The 21,720-nt window shown below is 55.1% G+C and overlaps 1 protein-coding gene across 1 annotated transcript in view; it reads left to right on the forward strand.

Moving 5' to 3' along the window:
- Positions 1 to 17,997: 17,997 nt before the first annotated feature.
- The window catches only part of PEBP4 (phosphatidylethanolamine binding protein 4), a 72,389-nt gene continuing 68,666 nt past the window's right edge, over positions 17,998 to 21,720 (forward strand). The window contains exons 1-2 of the mRNA XM_062510671.1: positions 17,998 to 18,119; positions 19,586 to 19,718. Of these exons, the coding sequence (XP_062366655.1) occupies positions 17,998 to 18,119; positions 19,586 to 19,718 (255 nt within the window). The remainder of the gene's footprint in view (positions 18,120 to 19,585; positions 19,719 to 21,720) is intronic.

Genomic DNA, 21,720 nt, shown 5'->3' on the forward strand with positions numbered 1-21,720 from the left:
CCCTGCTCCTCCCAGGGGTCAGCTCGGCTCTGTGGGACCAGGAGATCTCCGGGGTGTGGGGTGTGAGTGCTCAGGGAGCTTCGCTGGGGTTATTTTTAGGCCCTGCCGAGCTCGTTGGGATGCAGGGGGAAGGCGCAGGAGTGACAACTGCAGCCGGCACTTTGGGATGTTTGTCCCTCAGCCCACCTCCAGCCCAGCCAGCTTGGAAAGTCTGGTGCCTCACGGGAATTAAGGGCTAAATCCTTGTGGGATCAGTGCCTGCTGCGAGGAGGGGAAGAGAGGAACAGGAGCGGGGACAAAAAGGGGGACCCCCATAAAGCAGAACCTCACTGGGGAGATCTGTTGGCCCCACAGAGCCACAGGGTGACAGCCCAGGAGGGGCTGGACCTTTTCAAGCGCCCTCCTCACCTTCCCCACCATCACTTCTCTCCCGACAGCAGCTCCAAAACCCACAGGAGAGTAAAAATAACCCGAGATGCCAAGAGATTGGAGTTGCCCCCCGAAGGAAAAGCCCTTCCCGGAGGAGCAGGGCTTCTCCAGCCAGCAGCCCCCCAGCCCTGCTCCCCCTGCCCACTGCAGCCCCCCACCCAAACCACGAGCACCCAATTCACACCCACACTCCCCCCAAGGAGAACCCCAAAATTGCTCCCTCCAGACTCCCAGCCCGCGGTTGCCAAGGCAACTGCACCATCACCCCGGGAGCCGTCGCTTAGCAACTCCCAGGCTCCAAATCCTCCATCCCGCACCTCTCCAGGGGAGAGGAACCCCCAAACCGGGGTGAAACCGCCCCGAAAGGGCAGCGATGCACAAAAATAACGGGGTGCTCGGGACGGCCGCGGGGTGCGGGAGGAGCGGAAGCTGCCGGGGCTGTGGAGGCCTCGGAGGGAGGCGGTGCGGGAGAAACGGGGCCCCGAGCGGGGCTGCAGCACGGCCGGGGCCGGGGGATGCGGCGGGGAGGAGGGGGGAACCGACAGCGGCTGCGGGGAGCAGCCGGATGGGGAGTGCGGGAATTCGCGAGGGAGAACTGGGACAGGGTGCGGGAGTTTGGGGGGAGAGCGGGGAGCAGCCGGATCGGGGGTGAGGGAAACTGCGAGGGGTGTCGGGGGTGCTCGGAGAATCCGGATCGGGGGCACCGCAAAGGGTTCGGGGAACACCAGGAAGGGATGCGGGCATCGCAAAGGGGGCTCAGGGATGTTCCGAGCACCCGAATCGGGGCTGCGGGGCATTGCAAAGGGAACGGGAAGAACCGGGAGAGGCTGCGGGGCATCACGAGGAGGTTGGGGGTGCTCGCAGCACCCAGACTGGGGGTGCGGGACATCGCAAGGAGACTGAGCAGGATCTAGGCCGGAGGTGTGCGGCACCGCGAGGAGTCTCAGGAGAGCACGGAGCACCCGATCGGGGCTGCGGGGGCATCGCAAGGAGCTCGGGGGTGCTCGGAGCAGCCGGATCGGGGGTGCGGGGCATCGCGAGGGGGACGGCAGGCACCGGGAGGGGGTGCGGGACACAGCGAGGGGATTGGAGAGAGCGGGGAGCGGGTGTGGGGCACGGCGAGGGGGCTCGGGCAGGGCTCGAACCACGCGGATCGGGGGCGCGGGGCACGGCGGAGGGACCGGGCCCTCGCTGTCCCCTGTCCGGCAACCGGGCCGGGCCGGGCCAGGCCGGGCGGAGGGTCGGGATGCGCGGAGGCGGAGCAGGACGGAATCTCGGGGTGCAGAGATTTGGGGGGAGGGGGGGTCCCCCGGTACTTACACCAACACAGACGAAGCGGCGGCTCCCAGGGGCCGGGGCCGGGCTCGCCCCTCCGGACATGGCCACGGCGCAGCTTGCGCGGCTGGGCTGGGCACGGCAGGGCGGCTCAGGGCCGGGGCCGAGGGGGCCCATGGCGGCTCCTCGGCCGCCCCGATCTCCGCATCCGCGGCCCGCTGCGCTGCGCGGATCCTCCCTGCGCGGATCGCGGCCCTGCGGTGCGCGCTGCCCTGCGCGCTGCAGTCGCGGCCGCTCCGCCTTCCATTCACAAAAAACAAGCGGACCCGGTAGAGCACCGCCCCCATCCCCCCCCCTCCCCCCCGCTGTCGCGCATTGGGTGACAGAGACACGGGGGGGGCTCCTTGGGGGGGTACGGGCTCATCCTGCCGCCGATGGGGACCCTCAGTGTGTCCCTCGCAGGAGGCTCCGTTGTGGCCCCCAGTGCTGCCGTGGGATCCCCGTCCTGCTCCTAAACGTCCCTCGCAGGGGGTTTTGTCGTGTCCCCCTAAATCCTCCTTGAGACCCGCCCCACCCCCCCCCGCCCATAATGTCCTCTAACCCTCCCTGCAGGGGGGGTCCGTCATGCCCCCACAGTTCTGCCTTCGGACCCCCATCGTGTCCCTAATTCTCCCTTGCAGGGGATTCTGCTGTACCTCCTCCCCCTTAATCCTGCCTTCCATGTGACCCCATCCTGTCCCTAAACCTCCCTCTCAGGGCGCTCTGGTTGTGCCCCAAATTCTGCCTTGGGAACTCCATCCTGCCCCCCAAACCCCCACTCCATGGATCCCTACCCCCCCCCTCTGCATGAGACCCCCACCCTGCCCTCTATCCTCTGTGACATCCATAGGAGGGGATTCCACCCCCATCCCCTCCCTAAATCTCACCTCCATCCTTTCTCTGCATCCGATCCCCCGCCCCCGTGTCCCCCAGTCCTGATCTGGGGAAGGGGTGCACCCTCTCCTGCATCCCCCTGAGCTCCTTTCCCTCTCCCCAAATTTCAGGGAGGTTCCAGCTCCACGCTGGGCAGTGTGTGGGCTCTCACAAGCCCCACACCACCCCCCCCCCCCCCCAGAACACCCCCAAACCCTCGCAGGGCTTCTCACGGCAGGGGAAACAAATCTGCTCCATCCCTCCGTGCCCTCAGGTCACACGCTGCGGTCCTGCCTTTCCACAGGGCTGTTGCAGCCCCCTCCTCACCCTTAGGGCAGCTTCCCCAAAATCTGAACCCTCAGGACACGAAAAAAAACCCCCAAAAAAACCAACAAAAAAACCTCCGAGTCATCTTTGCAGCGCGGCTGCCTGGAAGGCACCGCTGGCCTCGCTGCTCTGACCCCGAATATCCGCGTCATGTGATGCTCGCCATCCCTTCCCCAGGCATTCCCTCCCCATCCCCGCCGCTGAGCCGCGCTAAGCTCGGCCCCTTTGCACGGCCTGATCCCTTCCCTCTCGGATCGGGCCGTGCTCAAGCTCACGCTGATGCAAAACCGCAGCGAACGGCGAGAAACGCAGCGCTCTCCTCGCCCCGGCACAGCCCCCCCTCCCCTCCCCTCCCCCAGCCCGGCCGTCTCCCCCCGCCTCACCGAACTCGCAGCACGGGGATTTGTCTCTCCATAGCAGAAAGAGATGGAGCCGCTAATATGGGGAGGGAAAAGCCCTTTTGAGGCGGCGAGAGGCAGCTCCCGGCGCTGCCTCGGTGCCCACGCCGGGACCGGGAGCCGGTGGCGGAGCTGGTGAATCCCTGGCCCGGGAGCTCCGAGCAGCCGAGCAGCAGAGCCTGGAGCTTTCTGCTTCTTGGAGTGGGTCACGGGGAAGGAACACGTAAAGCTTGTTTGCCAGCCGCATGATTTGGCTTATTTGCTCTCTTGTAGCAGGTGCTTAATTGTGGCAGAAAGGGTTCCCGGCAGCTTTCTGGGCAGCCAAATTCCCGCCTGCCCCTCTCGCAGCCAGGCAAAACAAAAGCACGATTGTCACTGGCAGGAGAAACCTCCGGCTGCGGAGCTCGCACGGGCCTCCTTCCCAGGAGAAAAGGTTTTCCAGGAGGAGAGAGCCGGCGGATGGAGGCACCGGGATGGGCACGGGGCAGGGGAAAGGGGTCGGGAGCAGCTGCGGAGAGCGTGGGTGCTGCTCACAGCCCCTGTCCTCCGTGGGAGGAGGAACACAGGTCTCAGCTGACTGCTCCCCAGAGAGCCCACGCTGTGGCACGGCTTAGCACGGCCTGGAATGGCACAGCCACCTATGGAATGGCACAGCCTGGAATGGCGCAGCCTAGAATGGCACAGCCTGAAATGGCACAGCCTGGAATGGCACAGGTACCCATGGAATGGCACAGCCACCCAATGACATCCCCCTCCCTCAGCACCTCCATCTCTGGCAGGGCTGTCATTAAAAGCCCTTTTGCTCCCATCTCTCCAATTTAAGCCTCTGGAACCTGCCCCCAAGGAATTCCATCTGTCTGGCTCCATGATCACCCTGATTCCCAGGCAAAGAGCTCCACATCCAAGGCTGAGCTCTGGGGGGCCACACCAAGCCCCCTTTTCACCCCACAGCATCCTCCTCCCTCCATCTCCCACTCCCAGGCCAGGAATGAAGAAGACCTTGGGATATCCGAGATATGACCGGACATTGCTCCAGCCCCAGTAAAATTTATGACTCCCCAGTTTAAAGCCAGGGGCGTTTCCACCCCTCCCAGGTGCTGCCAGGACCGTGCCCAGCCTCGCTGGGGACACGACGCAGCGATCCAAATCCAAACCGATTTTCCTTAAGCTCCTTGGATGCTCTGCAACCACTGCTGCTTTCCTGGCTCTGCCCTCACCCTGTCCCCCAAATCCTGCATCATCCACCTTGCAAGTGGCTGAAAGGCTGGCACAGACCAAAGCAATGCATCCCTCGATGGAAAAAGCAGATTTGGGATGGGGAGATTCCCCAAAAACCCTTGGCAGCCCCGGACCACGCGCTCCCAAAACCCCCAGAGTCAGGACCCTGACTTTGCCTTGCTCTGCTGGGTGTTTTCCACCTCATCCATGGGGAACGGAGGAGCTGCTGTGGTGTGGGATGGGAGCAAAGAGCAAAGTCCCTGGAGAAAGCGGCCGGAGAAGTGCCAGGAGGAGGCAGCAGGAGGTACTTACAGGCTGTGAGCCATGGCTGTCATCTTCCCGCCAGGGCTGCCCTTCCCTGGGCTTTCCATCGCTTTCTCGTGGCAAGCTCTGCAAGGAGAGGGCACAGGGGTCTGTGAGATCACCCCAAACACGGACTCACCTCCTAAAGTCACCCCCTCCCTTCTCAGCGTCACCTCCCGACCAGAGACAGAAAGGTTTTGGGTAGACGAGTCCTGGGCGGGCCAAGCAGAGTCCTGGCGTGGGGACAGAGCTGTCCCTTGTCCCCTCATTGTCCCCATGTCTCGCTGCCAGCCCTGCCTTCCTCATGCCACCCTACAAATCAGTCCATGGAACACACACAGACCTGTCCCCTGCTCTGAAGGTTCCACAGTGACAACCTCCCCTGCGTCCCAGCCAGGCTCTCCCAGCTCCCAGCCCCTGTCCAAGCCCCTCACCCTTGGGCTAAGAGCCTTCCTTGTGGATCTGAGCCCCCTGGGGCTCCTGGGGTGGCCACCAGGCCACCAAGTCTCCTGCCATGGTGGCTTTGCCCAAGGTTCTGGAGCGAGGCAGGGCATGGGGCTGTCCCTCCTCCCCCGTCACTGGATCCTGCACACGTCAGGAGCAGAGTCCAGCCTGGGATCTGCTCCTGGCAAAGCCAGTAGAGTCCTGGCTGCTGGCAGGGAGTGGGTTCCAGGCACCCTCCGTGGTGCTGCATCCATCCATGGATTTACCAGGAAGAGCAGCAATGGTCACCTCTTTGCTTTGCTTCTCTGAAAATCCCAAATCCTGCAGTTCTGCTTCCTGGAGGAGGCTACAAAGGGCCCTCCTTGCTCAGGACAGCTGCTCCAAGCACCCAATGAGCCCTCCAGCCCCACCAGTAACCAGGGAGGGAGGGAGCAGCTCCAAAAAAAAAAAAAAAAAAAAAAAAGGTATTTACAGGCTCAGCATCCAACTGGAGCCAGGAGAAATCTTCAACCAGAACTTCATAAAAATGGCAAAACCCAACCCTGATGGGGGAACAGTGGGGACAAAAGGACACATTGGGATGTGCCACCGCACTGGTGGGGAACAGAGACCTGGAAACAGCTGATACCAGAAGGAAAGGTCTAAAACAAGCAAAAAAAATCCCAACATTTTTGCACCTTCCATCCCATGCCCTGCCAAAGCAGCAGGGGCTGTCTGCGAGCCAGGAGTTTGGGGGGCTCTGGAAATTCCCTGCACGCAGGAATTCTCTGCCCAAGCTGGATCCCATCTCCCAGCCCTGGAATCAGCCACCTGACACCGCCTGGGTGACAGCTCACCCTGCCATCGATACTGGCTGCGCAGCTCCAGGGATTCATCACTCAGCTGATAAATATTTAAACCCAGAAGGAGCCGCGTACTCCTGTAAAACGCAACTCCTTACACAAGCCCAGCATCCCTTCTCCCCAGCGCTGAGCTAATGAACATTTGGGGCTCTCCAGACGGATCTTTTCCCTAAAAAAAAATAAAAAACCAGGTCAGGGCGAAATTCAAGGTCTTGATCCATCCGTGCAGGATTTCTGCACCCTCCAGCTGGGATATATTGGATTTACCACCCCGAGGGGTGCAGGAAACGCTGCTGGGATGGAACCACAGCCCAAGCTCTGCTTCCAGCTGCTCGTTCCCGACACCCCAGACAGGTTTTGGGGGGCACAGCCGGCCCCACACCCTGGGAGAGGCTGCAGCTGCAGCCTGCAGCACTGACAGGCTCCCGCCGGCTGCTCCAGGCAGGATTCACAGTTTCATACAGCATTAAGAGCTGCTGACGCCTCGTGAAAAAGCTGTGAAAAGCTTCTATTTTGGGGAAAGTTCCTCTTATAACGGTGCATCCTGCGGCTTCTCTGTTTCCCCTTTTCTCCTGGTTTCTTTTGCTACGGAGAGCAGTGCAGAAAATAGGCGGATAGTGTTGCAAACCAGCCTGGGCTCTTCGTCAGAAAAGGAAAATAACCCTCCAAGCCACCCCCAGCCAAGGAATTCACTCTCAAGCCGCACCTGGGTGGGGGCCTGGGACCAGAAAGGAGAAAGTGGGACCCTCCTGGGACTTGTTCCTGAGCACGGAGAGTTGAGGGGGAGCTTGGTGGGGGCTTGGATATTTTCTAATGAGGGAAAAAATGCTGTTTTTTCTCGGTTTAGACCTTTTTCTCCGGTGTCAGATCTTTCCTGGACTCTCCTCCCCGCTCTGCTCCCAACCAGTGTGGTGGCACCCATCGTGCCATCCTCTCCCTTTGCCCCCACTGCTCCCCCATTGCAAAAAGAAAAAAGAAAAAAATGATTAAAACATCGAAAAACCGGGAGTCTGTCTCCAAGCAACTGTCTCCAAGTAGGGATGGAGAACAGAGAAGGAGAAGCAGCAGCGTTGAGCAGGGAGAAAACTTCTGGAGATCCCAGCGGGGAGAAAGAGGGAGGGAGGGAATCAGGAGAAGAGCTCCGGGAGCAGGCAGCACCCCGGGGCACGAAGATCTCCCTGTTCCCTCACCCTGCTCCCTCTCCCTGGCCCGCGGGGCAGCGGCCGCGCCTCTTCCCTGACTTGTGCAACAGCTCCCGGGTCCCCAAAATCATTTCCTACCCCAAGGGCGAAGGAAGCGGCGGCAGCGCTGCCTCGCAGGGCGCTCGGGAAGGGAGGTGACACCAGCTCGGTCGTGGCCGGGGCTGATGGACCTGCCGGGAGCCACCGCCGGCCCTGGCTGGGACAGCGCCCGGGGAGAGCCGCCGGCTTCCCCCGCGCTTCTTCCCGTTTTCCCACTCTGGAAAAGTCCACGGCCGCGCATCTCGGTGTCTCCTCACACGTGGCTCTGCCCCAGCAGCTTCCTCTCTGCCCTGAGGGCCACCGAGGCACCGCACAGGTCGCACACCCCAATTCCCGACAGCTCCAAGGGGTCGTGATGGAACGAGGAGCTGGGGATGCCCCCCGCTCCGGAGGGGCTGCATCGCCTTTGGGAAAAGCCTCGGGAACGCTTGGAGCCTTTCCTGGGACACGATCCAGCCCTTCTCCCGCACAATTCCCCCATTTCCCAACCCTCAGAGCCTTTGCATTCCCCCAGAGATTCCTGGCGGATAAACCCCGACGCCCTGCACGCCCCATTCCCGGGAGAAATGCGGGATATTTTGCTCCGGGTGTGATTACCTGAGCGCAGCTGCCCCGCTCTGTCCCGCGGCTCTGCCCTCCCGCAGCCGCCTTCCTTTTCCAGGTGCAAACTGGCCTGGACAGGCAGGACCCATTTTTATACGCTCGCCCATGTGATCCAAACAAATGCCCTAGGGATGAGTTTTTGCACTGACACAACTCAAGGGGCTGGGACTAAAAAACCTGTTGGACCACAATCCCGGCTCAACGGGCAGGAATTTTCCACTCGGAGCCGTTCAGGCCGGCTCTGGGCGCGCCGCACGCACCGGGGCCCGCGTCTCCCTGCTCCCCAGACCAAAAAAAAAAAAAAAAAAAAATCCCATTTCCCTACGCTTCCCAAGTCTTTCAGATCAAATGTTGCCTCTACTGCAGCTGGAGAACCATGGGATGGTTCCACGATGGAAGAAAGTATGGATGGGAGGTGTGAAGGAATATGTTTGAGACACTGATGGCATCTAAATTCTGTGAATCTTTTATTTTCCCATGATCCGTGGGGAAAACAAAACAAAAGAAAAGAAAAAACCGAAAAACAAACGCAGCAGAAGATGCCATTCAGGGTGAAAAACGGGGAGAATCCTTTGGAAAAGGAAACTCCCTGCGGCCTTGAGGTCTGGGAAAAGCACTCCTGCACAGGTTGGAAGGTGATTTTGGGAGCTGCCCAGCCTGAGGGTCCTGCACTGGGATGCTCCTCAGGGATACAGGGAAGGAAGGGATTATCCCAGGCGAGTCCGAGTGACCAGAAATGCCCGCAATGGGAATTGGAAAAGAGAAGGTGAGCTCTGGATGTGTGAGTCAATGGGAACCGAGGCACCGGGGAAATGGCCACGGGCCACGGAAAGGAGCCACGAGCCACGAGCGTGACTCAGTGGCGTGGAGCGGTGACTCTGTGGGAAAGCAGGAAAAATGGGATAATGGGGCAGGAGGAGCCCAAGGGGGCTGTTCCCCTTGGAGCAGCGCTGGCAGCGGATTCCGCTGGAGCCGATCCCGATGGATTTGATAAGAGCAGGAACGTGCAGCTCGGCACACACACAGCGCTTGCCTCACCTGCGCCCCGAGGTGCCGGGCACCCAGCGGGGCTCTCGCACCTCCGGGATGTTCCCTTTGCTCCGGCCTGGGCTAGGGACGGAGCTCGGGGGGAATTTTTCCGCCTAATTTGGTTGGTAGTGCTAAAAAAGTTCTGTTTTGCTGGCTCATAAACCGAGGGAAACGTTCCCCGCCCGGAGCAAAGGGCGGGTTTGCAGCTGCGTCTTGGAGCATCTGTAAATGGCCCTAATCTCGCCCAAATTCTCCCAAATGATCACCCTGGGGGGATCTCAGCCCTGCCCGGAGCCGGCTGGGCACAGACCCTGAGCTGCCCTGGGACTGGGGATACTGGAGCAGGAAAGAGGGGTAGGTGGAAAAGGGGGGTTGGGGACCCCAGGCTGTTTTCTGGCGCTTTGCAGCTGGGTTTTTTGTTTTGTTTTGTTTTTAAGATGCAAAGGCGGCGGTTCTGTGGCTCTGCTTGTGTGAGAAACTGTAAATAGGGGAGATTTTGGGGTCCCCTTCAGAGCCAGGGTGCCAAGGGGCTGCGAAAAAAATACCTGGGCAGGGGAGAAGCTGGGAAATATTCTGGGAAAGATGCTTATGCTGAAGGGTTCCCCCCAAACGTAAGAACTGACCTCACCTCATTCCAGCCCCAAAAGTGTTTTTGGGGGACCTTGAGGGGGTTCGGGGCTTCCCGGGAAAGCACCACCGCTGGGACTCATATGAGCTCGTTAAAGCTCCACCAGCCCTTGCTGCAAACCAGTTAAACCCATTTAGGGAAGGGTTAAGCCAGTTCAGTGTGATTTGGGTGCCTGTTGATGCAAAGGTTAATCTGGTCTAAGTGCATCAACATCGGGGATTTGAACCAATTTAACTGTTCCAGCTCCAGTTTTTTCCTACAGGATTTAGGGAAAGGTCCAGTCTGGGCTCCCCTTCATCCCAGGCTGCGGAGAACCTTGGGAAGAGGGAGAAAATAAACCAGGGACTGAAGGGAAGAGCCTCATGCAGGCTGAATCTGAAACGCTGCTATTTATAGCCCATCCCTGCCCAGCCGGCCAGGATTCCACGCGGGTCCCGGTGCCCGGCTGGGCACTGGAACCTTCCCAGTCCATCCCAGTTCACCGGGGCGGCTCGTGGGACCGGGCAGTGCCCGAGCTGAGTCAGAGCAGAGGATGCTCCTTGCTCCTCATTATCCCTCTGCCCCAGGGCTTTCCCACGAGCCTCATCGAGCCGGGCCGTGAGACCTGGAAGAGGTGTTTGTTTATTTTTTGCTGTCATCCCTGAAGGGCTGTAATTACAATTAGAGCGTCCACGAGGCACGGGGCAGAAATTCATCTCCTTTCCGAGGCCTCAGTGCCCAGGAGAGTGGGAGGCAAAGAGGGATAAGATGGAAATGCTTCCATCACCCGATCCCTGCTCCCACACAGCATCCCTGGGTAGCGCAGCGAGGTTGGCAGAGGTCACACCTGAGGGTTTCTCAATTCTTCCCCTCCACGCTGCTGTCGCGTGTCGGTCTTGCGGCAATTCCTGGTGGCTTTTCCCGTCACCAAGAGCCGGGAGTGGGGAGCGCTTAATGCGGGAATTCGAGCCAGGAATTTTACTGAGGGGCTCCAGCGGTGCGGGGATGCAGGGATGGGAACGGGATTGGATCGGGCAGCACCTGGAGAGGAGAGGAGAGGAGAGGAGAGGAGAGGAGAGGAGAGGAGAGGAGAGGAGAGGAGAGGAGAGGAGAGGAGAGGAGAGGAGAGGAGAGGAGAGGAGAGGAGAGGAGAGGAGAGGAGAGGAGAGGAGAGGAGAGGAGCGGGCTGGGCCGTGCCGTGCCGTGCCGTGCCGTGCCGTGCCAGCACCGCTGGCACCGGGGAGCCGCTGCTGCTGCTCCCGCACCGCTCTGCGCTGCCTTGTGACTGCGAAACCAATGTGCTTAATATAGGCCAAGTGAAAACATTCTGCCCAAAATAGAAACCCTTCCCCAGAAAGCGCCGCAGCTCCGGCAGGAGCAGTCACAAGGTACCTGCCCTGGCACGGGGGGGGCTGTGCCAGGTGTGCCCGGGCAGGGCTGCGCATCCCGCCGGTCCCCAAGGTCACCTCCCCCGGCTGCAGCTGCCCCCGAACGCCCCTCAGGAGTTCAGGGATGGGGCAGCGGCCCCGGCACTGGGATGGGGTGCGGGGCCGGGGTGGCAGCATCCCCAAATCCGGTGATCCCAGCTGGGCGCTGGGCTCGGTGCTGGAGGGGATGGGGTTGGGATAATTCCTGCTGGAGCTGAGGTTTGGGATGGGAAGGGGCTGGAAGGGGACAGCTCTGGGGGCCGCTGCCGGACTCGGGAGGGGGCTCGCTCAGCTGCCTGCTTTACCCTGTGAAATATTCCAGGGAAATATGGGATATTCCTCTTCTCCCGAGTCAGAGGCAGCGGGGGTGGTGCCAGGGCAGGTTTTGGGGGTCGCAGCAGCCCCCGGGGCTGCTCTGCCGCTGGGTTCGTGTTCTGCTGGCAGCTCCTCCCGTTGGGATCTGTGCTGCCGCCAACTCCAAAGGCAAAAAGCATCGCGGATCCCTTCCCTGATCCCGCAGAGATCCCTGCTCAGAGGACACCGTGGGTCCAACTCCCCCTTTTCGGGGCTCTGACCTGTCCCCTGCGGTCACTCGTGACCTTCCCATGGCTGCTGATGACACGGTTGAATCCAGCTCCACCGGGCACAGCTGCCGGCCAGGAAAATGGGCCAGGAGGGGGTGAGAGTTCAGCGCTGGAGCTTTGGCAGGTATCAAGGGAAAAGCCAGAAATCCTTCCCTGTTAATCTCAGGCTGCTCCGGGGATCTGCATTCGGTGTTCCAAGCTCTGCTGTTCCAGCCCGTGGCTCGCAGGAGGGGTTTGGGGAGGTAAATTCAACCCCCTCGCTCCAGATTTTGCTCCAGCATCTTATTAATACCGAAGAAACCCAAAAATCCAGGCTCAGCCTTTAAACTCCTGCTTTTTATAATGTGGGCTCTTTAACCCCTGACCCCAACGCGATTCTAGACGGACCCAGGGGAGCTCCCGATCCCAATAAATCCCAACAACATCCCTGAAATCCACTTAAAAATTCCCCAAGGAGCAGAGCCAAGCTCTCAAATCGGTTCAGATGTAAATTTATGGCGAGCCCTGAGCCGAGCCTGGGTGAGGGTGGGGGGGGGGGGGTTTGATTCCCAAAGCTCTTGCCCGGGGGCTTGGCTGGGACAAGGTGAAGGCGACCTTGGGGTGGTTGGGTTGGAGCAGGGAAGGAGGGAAATGTGAGGACAACCCATAGGGAAGGGAGATAAGAGGCAGGGCCAGGCGAGAGAGGATGAGGGTTTTGTTTCCTTTTCTGATTGCTGAGGAATTAAAAGGTTGGAAAATTTGGCTTCCCGCAAGGCCCAAATTCAGGGAATTCCCTCCCCCACCCATCCCCCAGAGCCATCGAGGCTCTGCCAAGTGCTCCGTATCAGCAGTGTAAATACATTATTTTATTATTTTAGTGATTTTTCAGCCTACAGGTGTTTTTTTTTTTTTTTTTTTTTTTTTTTTTTTTTTTTTTTTTTTGGAGCTGCTCAGGTGCTTTGGTCTCGTTGGACTCTGGGGGAAACTGAGGCTCATGGAGGCGTCACTTGGAAATATTCGGATTTCTTCCCGAATCACAGGAAAATGCTGGATTATTGAAGGAAGGGCTGGGCTGATGTTTGCGGGTCTCGTTGGTAGCCCAAGGAGCATTTTTATTGCTCAGAAAAAAAACTTTTGCTCGTGAAAAGCAGAATGAATCCTTGTTTTCCAGAGCTTTGGCTCGCTGGTGAGGAAGATTTGAGTTTTTAACGGCTTCAGTGGCCACTTAAATTTTTTTTTCAGCTTGAAACTGGGAGGGAAAAAAAACAACAAAAAAAAACACCCTTCACGGCTTCCTGTGTCACAGGACTGGGACCAGCTCCCTGTGTCCCATTCCTAGCTGGGGACAAGCACAATGAAATGGGATGGGAACAAGCTGAAAATTCCAAGGAAATGGCAAAAATGGCCTTTTATTTATTTATTTATTTATTTATTTATTATTTTTTATTGGAGCAGGGAGCTGAACAAAACCCCGAGGTGGGCGCTGGTTTATCTCGATTTCACATCAACAGGAAGGCTCCGGGGAGGAAGTTCCAAACAATGCTTTCCTTGGGAAGCGAAAACAAGATTTAAATGAACTTTTAGAGGCAAACTCAGCTCGGGAAGCGACAGTTCCGCATTAAATAAACAAATCTGGAGGCTTTGCACATGTGGGGGAGCTCTGAGAGCTCCTCACTCTCAGCTGATGCTCATGGGGAGCCTGGAAATTTTTCTATTTTTTGCCTGAGCTGGATCCTAAAGCTGCCCTGGAGAACATTTTGGCCCCTCGGCAGTGCCCAGGTGCGATGTGCTGGGGATTTTTTGCCTCCTCCGTCTCTTCCTTTCCCTCCCGAAGCCCCGTTTGTGGCCCCATGGCTCGGCCCTGCTGGAACTTGGCTCCCAGCTCGGGCGATTTGGCTTTTACAGGTTCTTTGTTGCTGTTAAAACAGGCCCCAGATTTGTCTCCCTTCCCTGCCTTCCAGTGGTTGCCTTTTATTAAGAGCTTTTTAATCCCTGATATTAACAATAAAATAATTTCCTCACCTACCTCCGGCTTTTGCCAGATCTGAGAGGCTTTTTAGCAGCTTTTTGGAGCTGTTTGCTTGGGACACGAATGCAAAATATATTTATTTTTGTATCTCTATTTAAATATCTGCTCCCAAATGAATTGCTGTTGGCACCGCGGTGATTTTATTCCATCGAATCTCTCCTTTGATTAATTAAATCAATCTTATGCTGGCTACTTTGAAAGCTTTGTTTCTAGAATATTGGGAAATATCCCCCATGGAAGCTGGGAGAGCTGAGGGGTTTTAAACAGGTTTTCAATAATATTAAAAAAAAAAAAAAAAATTTTGGAAGCTCAGGGCGGCATCTCTTTGTTTCTTATCCCATTCCAGGGGGGAATTCCTGGATTTCTCTCAGCTCTGAACCTCATACCCAGCACGGTGTGAGGCTTCCCGGCTGGAAAAACGAGATTCCTGCAGGGCTGAGTCAGGACAGGGAACCTGGGAACATCCTGGGATGGCCGGGACAGGAGCCCGGACCGGGACTGGCACCGCGAGTGCCAGGATCCTTCTCCAGAGGGACAACTGCTGCCTGCGGCCCCTCCTGCGCTTTTGTCTGCTTTTTTTCCTCCTTTTTTTCTCTATTTTTTTCCTTCTTTTTCCTCCTTTTTTTCCCTATTTTTTCCCCCTATTTTTCTTCCTTTTTTCCTCTTTTTTCCCCTCCTTTTTTCCTCCTTTTTTCCTCCTTTTCCCCTATTTTTTCCTCCTTTTCCCCTATTTTTTTCCTCATTTTTTGCTCCTTTTTTGCTCAATTTTTACTCCTTTTTCCTCCTTTTCCCCTATTTTTTCCTCCTTTTTTCCCTATTTTATTCCTCCTTTTTTCCCTCCTTTCCCCCCTCCTTTTTCCTCCTTTTTTCCTCCTTTTTTTCCTATTTTTCCTCCAGTTTTCCTCCTTTTTTCTGCTTTTTTCCTATTTTTTCCTCCTTTTTTGCCTATTTTATTCCTCCTTTTCCCTCCTTTTTTCCTCCTTTTTTCCCTATTTTATTCCTCCTTTTTCCCTCATTTTTCTCTCCTTTTTTCCTCATTTTTTCCTCCTTTTTTCCCCTCCTTTTTTCCTCCTTTTTCCTCCTTTTTCCTCCTTTTTTCCTCCTTTTTTCTTTTCTCCCCCCTGCTTTTTTCCCAGGATTTTCCTGCTTTTTTCCCTGCTTTTTTTCCCCTGCTTTCCCCCCCTTTTTTCCCTCGTTACCCCCCCCCCTTTTTCCCCCCCTTTTTTTCCCCCGCTTTTTCCCCCCACTTTTTTTCCCTCCACTTTTATTCTCCCCCACTTTGTTTTCCTGCTTTTTTCCCCCCACATTTTTTCCCCAGCCTGGTTTTCCCCCTGCTTTTTACTCCGCTTTTTTTTTCCTTGCTTTTATTTTTTTCTTTTTTTTTTTTTCTTTTTTTTTTTTTTCCTGCTTTTCTGAGAGAGCTCCAGGCACAGGCAGGAGGAGGAGGATGCCGATGGAAATCTCTCCTCCCTGGAGTCGGTTTTCCAGGAATGTGGCAAGGACAGTAAATCCAGTGGCTCTGGAGTCATCCTGGTCTGGGTTTAAAAACACGGTGGTTTAAAAATTAAGTATTCCAGTGGCTTCCTGCTCCTCGGGATCATCACACAGGAGAGGGTGTCCAGCCCAGGCAGCAATTTCCCATGGATTTTTTTTATCCTGGAACAAGCTGGACAAGTTTCCTGCTGCCCTTTAAACTCTGTCTGCTGAGTGGAGGAAATGAAAGCTTTGTGCCAAAACAAAAAGTTAAATGGTAAATTAAAAAAAAAAATTTTTTTTTTTTTTTTTTTTTTTTTTTTTAGGGAAGAAGCCATGGTTCATCTTCCATGGCGTGCTGTAAAATTGTTGCTTCCATGAGTTTTGCTTTCTGAGGAGATTTCCCCCTGCACCTTTTCCATTGGCAAATCCTTTTTGGGATGATCTGTGAGAGGTCTCCAGGTGCAAGGGGCCGATTTTGGCTCTGCAAGGGGCTTTTGTCAGCCGCTGGGCTTGAAAAAAAAAAAGCCTAAAACAAATCCCTGCTCTGAGTTCATCCCATTCTGGTGTTTTGGGAATCTCTGCAAAGGGACTGGAGATGATCCTGAGGGATCACAGAGCTGCTCCGAGGGCTTGGAACCACTCTGGATTCTGAATGATTTCTGTCTGAGCTGTGTGAGATGGAAAATGGGGGTTTGGAGGGAGATTTTGGGGCACGGGAGGAGGTGTGGGTGTGGAGAATGGGAGATGGAACAGCTCTGCTGGGAGGAAAGGCTGAGGGAACTGGGAATGTTCCCCTGGAGAAGGGAAGGGAAGGATCCAGGGAGAGCTCAGAGCTCCTTGCAGGGCCTGAAGGGGCTCCAGGAGAGCTGGGGAGGGACTGGGGACAAGGGATGGAGGGACAGGACACGGGGAAAGGGGAGGTTGGGGTGGGATATTGGGAAGGGATTCCTGGCTGGGATGGAATTCCCAGAGGAGCTGGGGCTGCCCCTGGATCCCTGGAATGTCCCAGGCCAGGCTGGGATAACCTGGGACAGGGGGAGGTGTCCCTGGGGTGGCACTGGGTGACTTTTGAGGTCCCTTCCAGCCCAAACCATTCCAGGATCCCCTGGGGAGGGACTGGGGACAAGGGATGGAGGGACAGGACACAGGGAATGGCTTCACATGGGAGCAGGGGAAGGTTGGATGGGATGGTGGGAAGGGATTCCTGGCCGGGATGGAATTCCCAGAGGAGCTGGGGTTGTCCCTGGATCCCTGGAAGTGTCCCAGGCCAGGCTGGGATAACCTGGGACAGGGGGAGGTGTCCCTGGGGTGGCACTGGGTGGGATTTCAGATCCTTCCATCCCAAACCATTCCATGCTTTACCAGGAGCTCCTTGCCCACCTCTCCCTGTGCCCAGCTCCCTGCCCTGCCTCTTGGGAAACTTTCAGCCACATCCCCATTTCCCTGAGGAAATCCCTGCCTTTCTCACCATCCCATGACCACATTTCTGGGCATTTTCTGCTGATCGGCAGCTTTGGGGATCCCGAATTTCCATCACCCCACATCCATGTGACACGGCGAGGGTGCAAACCCCACTCGGGCCACTCCTGACTCAGCCAGATCAACATTCCTGGGAAAAGCCTGACTCACTGGAGCCCATTTGCCGGCTCTAATTACGGGCTCTGCCCATCTCGGCAGCGTGGGAACGGGAGCCATTAAGCCCCCTAAAAGCTCCCGATCATTCCCAATCCATTAATGTCTTTAATTAGTTAAGCCCGGCGCCTTTTTCTCTCGCCGGGCTCGCTCGTGTTCTCCGAGCGTGCAGCCGCAGCTCCATTATGTAATGATCCCCTCGCTGCTGCAATCCCCATTCCCAACTCACACCGGCCTCTCTCTGGTTTTGTTTTTATTTTTTAATTATTATAATTTTATTTTATTTCATCCTCATGTGCCTCAACCCAGTGCCCATTAGCCAAATGGAGGAGACGGGCAAATCAAAGTTGGGCTCCCATCGTTCCTAATTAATCCGAGCAGCAGCAGACGCTGCCGGAGGTGGCGGGGGTTGGATTGAATTTGGGGGGGACCCCGGTACCGTTTGGGGCGGTTTGGGGGGCGGTTGTTGAAGGGTTAAAAATCCGTTGGCAGATTTGGAGCATCCGGCTGCCCCTTCCCTGGGCTTTGACTTTTATTCCCAGTCCTTCTATCCCTTCTTTCCAAGGAAACCATCTCCAAGGCAACCTCAAAGCTCCGGAGCCGCTCAGCAGTCCCCAGGACCCTGGTAAGTGGCTCGGTAGAGCTGGCCCTGGTGGCCCCGTGGTGGCCCCGTGGTGGCCCCGTGGTGGCCCCGTGGTGGCCCCGTGGGGCTCGGCAGGGTTTGGCAGGGGGATGGGGGACTCAACCCCGCGTCCCCCTCGAGGCTTTGTGTGGATTAAAAATGGATGTCCGGAGTTGTCCCCGTGCGGGAAGGGGTGGCTGGAGGGGTTCAAGGTGCTGCTCCCCTGCAGGGGACGTGTCCTGGTGTCCTTGGGGATGGTCTTGGATAGACCACAACCGCTCCTGCTCCCAATTTTCCATCGTTTTTGGGAGAGCAGCGAGTGGAGATGGGGACTCTGGTGTCCCCGGGATCGCTGTGGTGTCACCACGTGGGGACATTCCCAGCGCCACGCGGAGGGGGACGCAGCACCAGCCTTGTGGAACAGGATCCTCTGAGCTGTGGGGTCATTTTGGGGTTTCCTGGCAAGGGCGGGAGGAGCAGCAGGAAACAGCTCCGTTCTGGAATAAATGGGATTAAGAAATGATGGGCTTGGGATGCTTTGGAACTGTCTGGGAGCTGAACTGGGAATGCTGGGTCCTCACTGGGGGTGACCCTCGCCGTCCCCTTGTCCCCAGGGCAGGATGAAGCTGCTGGGGGCTGTGCTGGTGACACTCACCCTGCTCCTCCCCGGAGCCTGGGGCAGCGAGGAGACCCGGACCTGCATTTTCCAGACCCTCGGCGAGACCGACCGGGAATTCTGCAGGTGAGCAGCGCTCCGTGGCCTCTGTCCCCTGGCCAAGGTGGACATTCCCTGTGTCCCCTGGCCAGCCTGGACATTCCCTGTGTCCCCTTCCCAGCCTGGACATTCCCTGTGTCACCTCCTGGCCAGCCTGGACATTCCCTGTGTCACCTCCTGGCCAGCCTGGACATTCCTTGTGTCCCCTTCCCAGCCTGGACATTCCCTGTGTCCCCTTCCCAGCCTGGACATTCCCTGTGTCCCCTGGCCAGCCTGGACATTCCCTGTGTCCCCTTCCCAGCCTGGACATTCCCTGTGTCACCTCCTGGCCAGCCTGGACATTCCCTGTGTCCCCTTCCCAGCCTGGACATTCCCTGTGTCACCTCCTGGCACATCTCATTCCAGTGTCCCCTTGGCCAGAGCTGTCAATCTTGGCCGTTTTCCTCCTTTTTTCCTGGGAATCTGGGAGGTATCTCTGGGCACGTGGAGTTATTCTCTGTGCAGAGGCCTTGGAAGTGATTTTTGCAGTGTCAGGGATGACTGAAGTTTTCCATGGAAAGCCTCAGAGGAAGGAGATGGTTTTCCATGGAATCCTGGAATGGTTTGGGTGGGAAAGGGCCTTAAAACCCATCCAGCTCCAACCCCAGAACCTCTCACAATCCCAGGCTGATCCAACCTGGCCTTGGAAACTTCCAAGGATCCAGGGGCAGCCTCTGGGAATTCCATCCCAGCCCCTCCCCACTCTCCCAGCCAGGAATTCCTTCCCCAAAATCTACTGAAGAACATTGAAATTCCTGCTGCTCCTTGTGAGAGAGAGCAGAGCCTGAACTTCCATTATCCCCCCTTTGCATCCCGCAGCTCCTGCCCAGCATTCCCAACCCCAATTCCCATCCCACAGCTCCTGCCCAGCATTCCCAATCCCAATTCCCATCTCCAGCTCCTGCCCAGCATTCCCAACCCCAATTCCCATCCCACAGCTCCTGCCCAGCATTCCCAATCCCAATTCCCATCTCCAGCTCCTGCCCAGCATTCCCAACCCCAATTCCCATCCCACAGCTCCTGCCCAGCATTCCCAATCCCAATTCCCATCTCCAGCTCCTGCCCAGCATTCCCAACCCCAATTCCCATCCCACAGCTCCTGCCCAGCATTCCCAACCCCAATTCCCATCTCCAGCTCCTGCCCAGCGTTCCCAATCTCAATTCCCATCCCACAGCTCCTGCCCAGCATTCCCAACCCCAATTCCCATCCCACAGCTCCTGCCCAGCATTCCCAATCCCAATTCCCATCTCCAGCTCCTGCCCAGCATTCCCAACCCCAATTCCCATCTCCAGCTCCTGCCCAGCATTCCCAACCCCAATTCCCATCTCCAGCTCCTGCCCAGCATTCCCAACCCCAATTCCCATCCCACAGCTCCTTCCCAACATCCCCAACCCCACCCCGACCCCAAATCCTCACCTCCCACCTCATTTTCCTCCCTGTCCCGTTTTTCCAGAGGGGGATTGGAAGTGATTTACCCCGAGGTGGGTGACGTGAGCTGCTCCTACATCCCCAAGTGCCACGGCTACCGCCAGCGCCTGAGCCGCGCGTGGGGCGAGCCCCGCGTCCGATTCCCCTGGGCCCGGAAGGTGAGACCCCGCTCGGGCTCCTCCTGGCATCGGCGTCGGGGTCGGGATCCTTTGTCCTGGGATTGGGATAATTTTTTCCTGAGATCAGGATAATTTTTCCTGAGATTTGGATAATTTTTCCTGAGGTCAGGATAATTTTTCCTGGGACCAGGATCATTTTTCCTGGGATCAGGATCATTTGTCTTGAGATCGGGATAATTTTTCCTGAGATTTGGATAATTTTTCCTGAGATCAGGATCATTTTTCCTGGGATCAGGATCATTTGTCTTGAGATCGGGATAATTTTTCCTGAGATTTCGATAATCTTTCCTGGGATCAAGATAATTTTTCCTGGGATCGAGATAATTTTTCTTGGGGTCAGGATCATTTGTCCTGGGGTCAGGATAATTTTTCCTGAGATTGGGATAATTATTCCTGGGATCAGGATAACTTTTCCTGGGACCAGGATAATTTTTCCTGGGATTGGGATAATTTTTCTTGGGGTCAGGATCATTTGTCTTGGGGTCAGGATAATTTTCCTGGGACCAGAATAATTTTTCCTGGGATTGAGATAATTTTTCCTGGCGTCCAAATGACTTTGGAAACTTTTTTCCCCACTTTTCCTCATTGGTTCAGGGCTTTGGTTGGAGGCAGAGCTGTGGAAAAATGGAATTGCTGCTTTTTTTTTTTTGGTGATTTTTTTGGTCATTTAAGATTTTTGTTTTTTCCTGCACTGTGGTCATTTTATTTTTATATTTTTGTATATTTTTATTTTTATATCAATTTTTTTAAATTTTGATTTTAATTTTTATTTTTTTTTACATTTTTGCATTTATTTCTATATTTATTTTCAAAATTTTTATTTTTATGTTTTTAATTTTACGATTTCCTACTGTTTATTTTTATTTTATATTCTAGATTTATTTTAGCTCCATATTTTCATGTTTATATTTTCATTTAATTACACTTATATTTATAAAGTTTATATTTATAACAATAATATTTACATTTTAATATTTTTAATATTTTATGTTTTATTTCCTTTATTTACTAATTTATTTTTTTTCTACATTGCACCCATTTTACAGCTACTCAAGCCACATTGTAGCCATTAAATAAATTATTTTTGCCATATCACCACATTTCAATTTGGAATATTTGCTGCATTGTAACCATTATTTCCCCTATAAATGCAGCCATTTATAATTTTCCCTACATTAACTATTAAAACAATTAATTTTTTTTATATACTGTCACCATTTAAATGGCCAGAAGGCAGCAAAGAAATTAAATTAATTTTCCTGCTACACATGGCCACTTAATAACTTAACTTTTTTGCTATTTGTGGCCTCCTAATGATTGAATTTTGGGCTCCATCGTGGCTATTTTTAAGGAATTTAAGGAATTTTTTAAGTAATATTTTTAAGGAATTTAATGGCCACAGTATAGGAAAAATAAGAATGAAGTGGTGACGCATAGAAATAAAATGAATTAAAATTTTATCTATGTTGTGGCCACTGAATATTTACATTTTTTTTGCAATATTTTGGCCATTTCAGTTTTGTTTCCTCCACTTTGGCCCCATAATTTTTGCAATATTCTCACCATCGGATTTTTTTCACTCCGCTGTGGATGTTCCATTGGTTTGCCACAACTCAGCCAAAAAAAAAACCCCAAAAATTAAATTAAAAAAAAAATAAATTCAGTCAATTTTTCAAAGCCATCGAGACCTCGGGACGGGATCTGGGATTTCCTGCTGGATCCCGATGGGATTTGGGATTTGGGGACTTGGGGATTTGGGGATTGGGATTGGGATTGGAATTTGGTATTTGGGATTTGGTATTTGGGGATTTGGGACTGGGATTTGGGGATTTGGGGATTTGGGGATTTGGGGATTTGGGGATTTGGGGATTTGAGGATTTGGGGATTGGGGATTTGGGGATTTGGGGATTTGAGGATTTGGCATTTGGGGATTTGGGGATTTGTGATTTGGGGATTTGGAGATTTGGGATTGGGATTTAGC

This window comes from Cinclus cinclus, chromosome 29 (genome assembly GCF_963662255.1).
Source record: "Cinclus cinclus chromosome 29, bCinCin1.1, whole genome shotgun sequence".
NCBI lineage: Eukaryota > Metazoa > Chordata > Aves > Passeriformes > Cinclidae > Cinclus > Cinclus cinclus.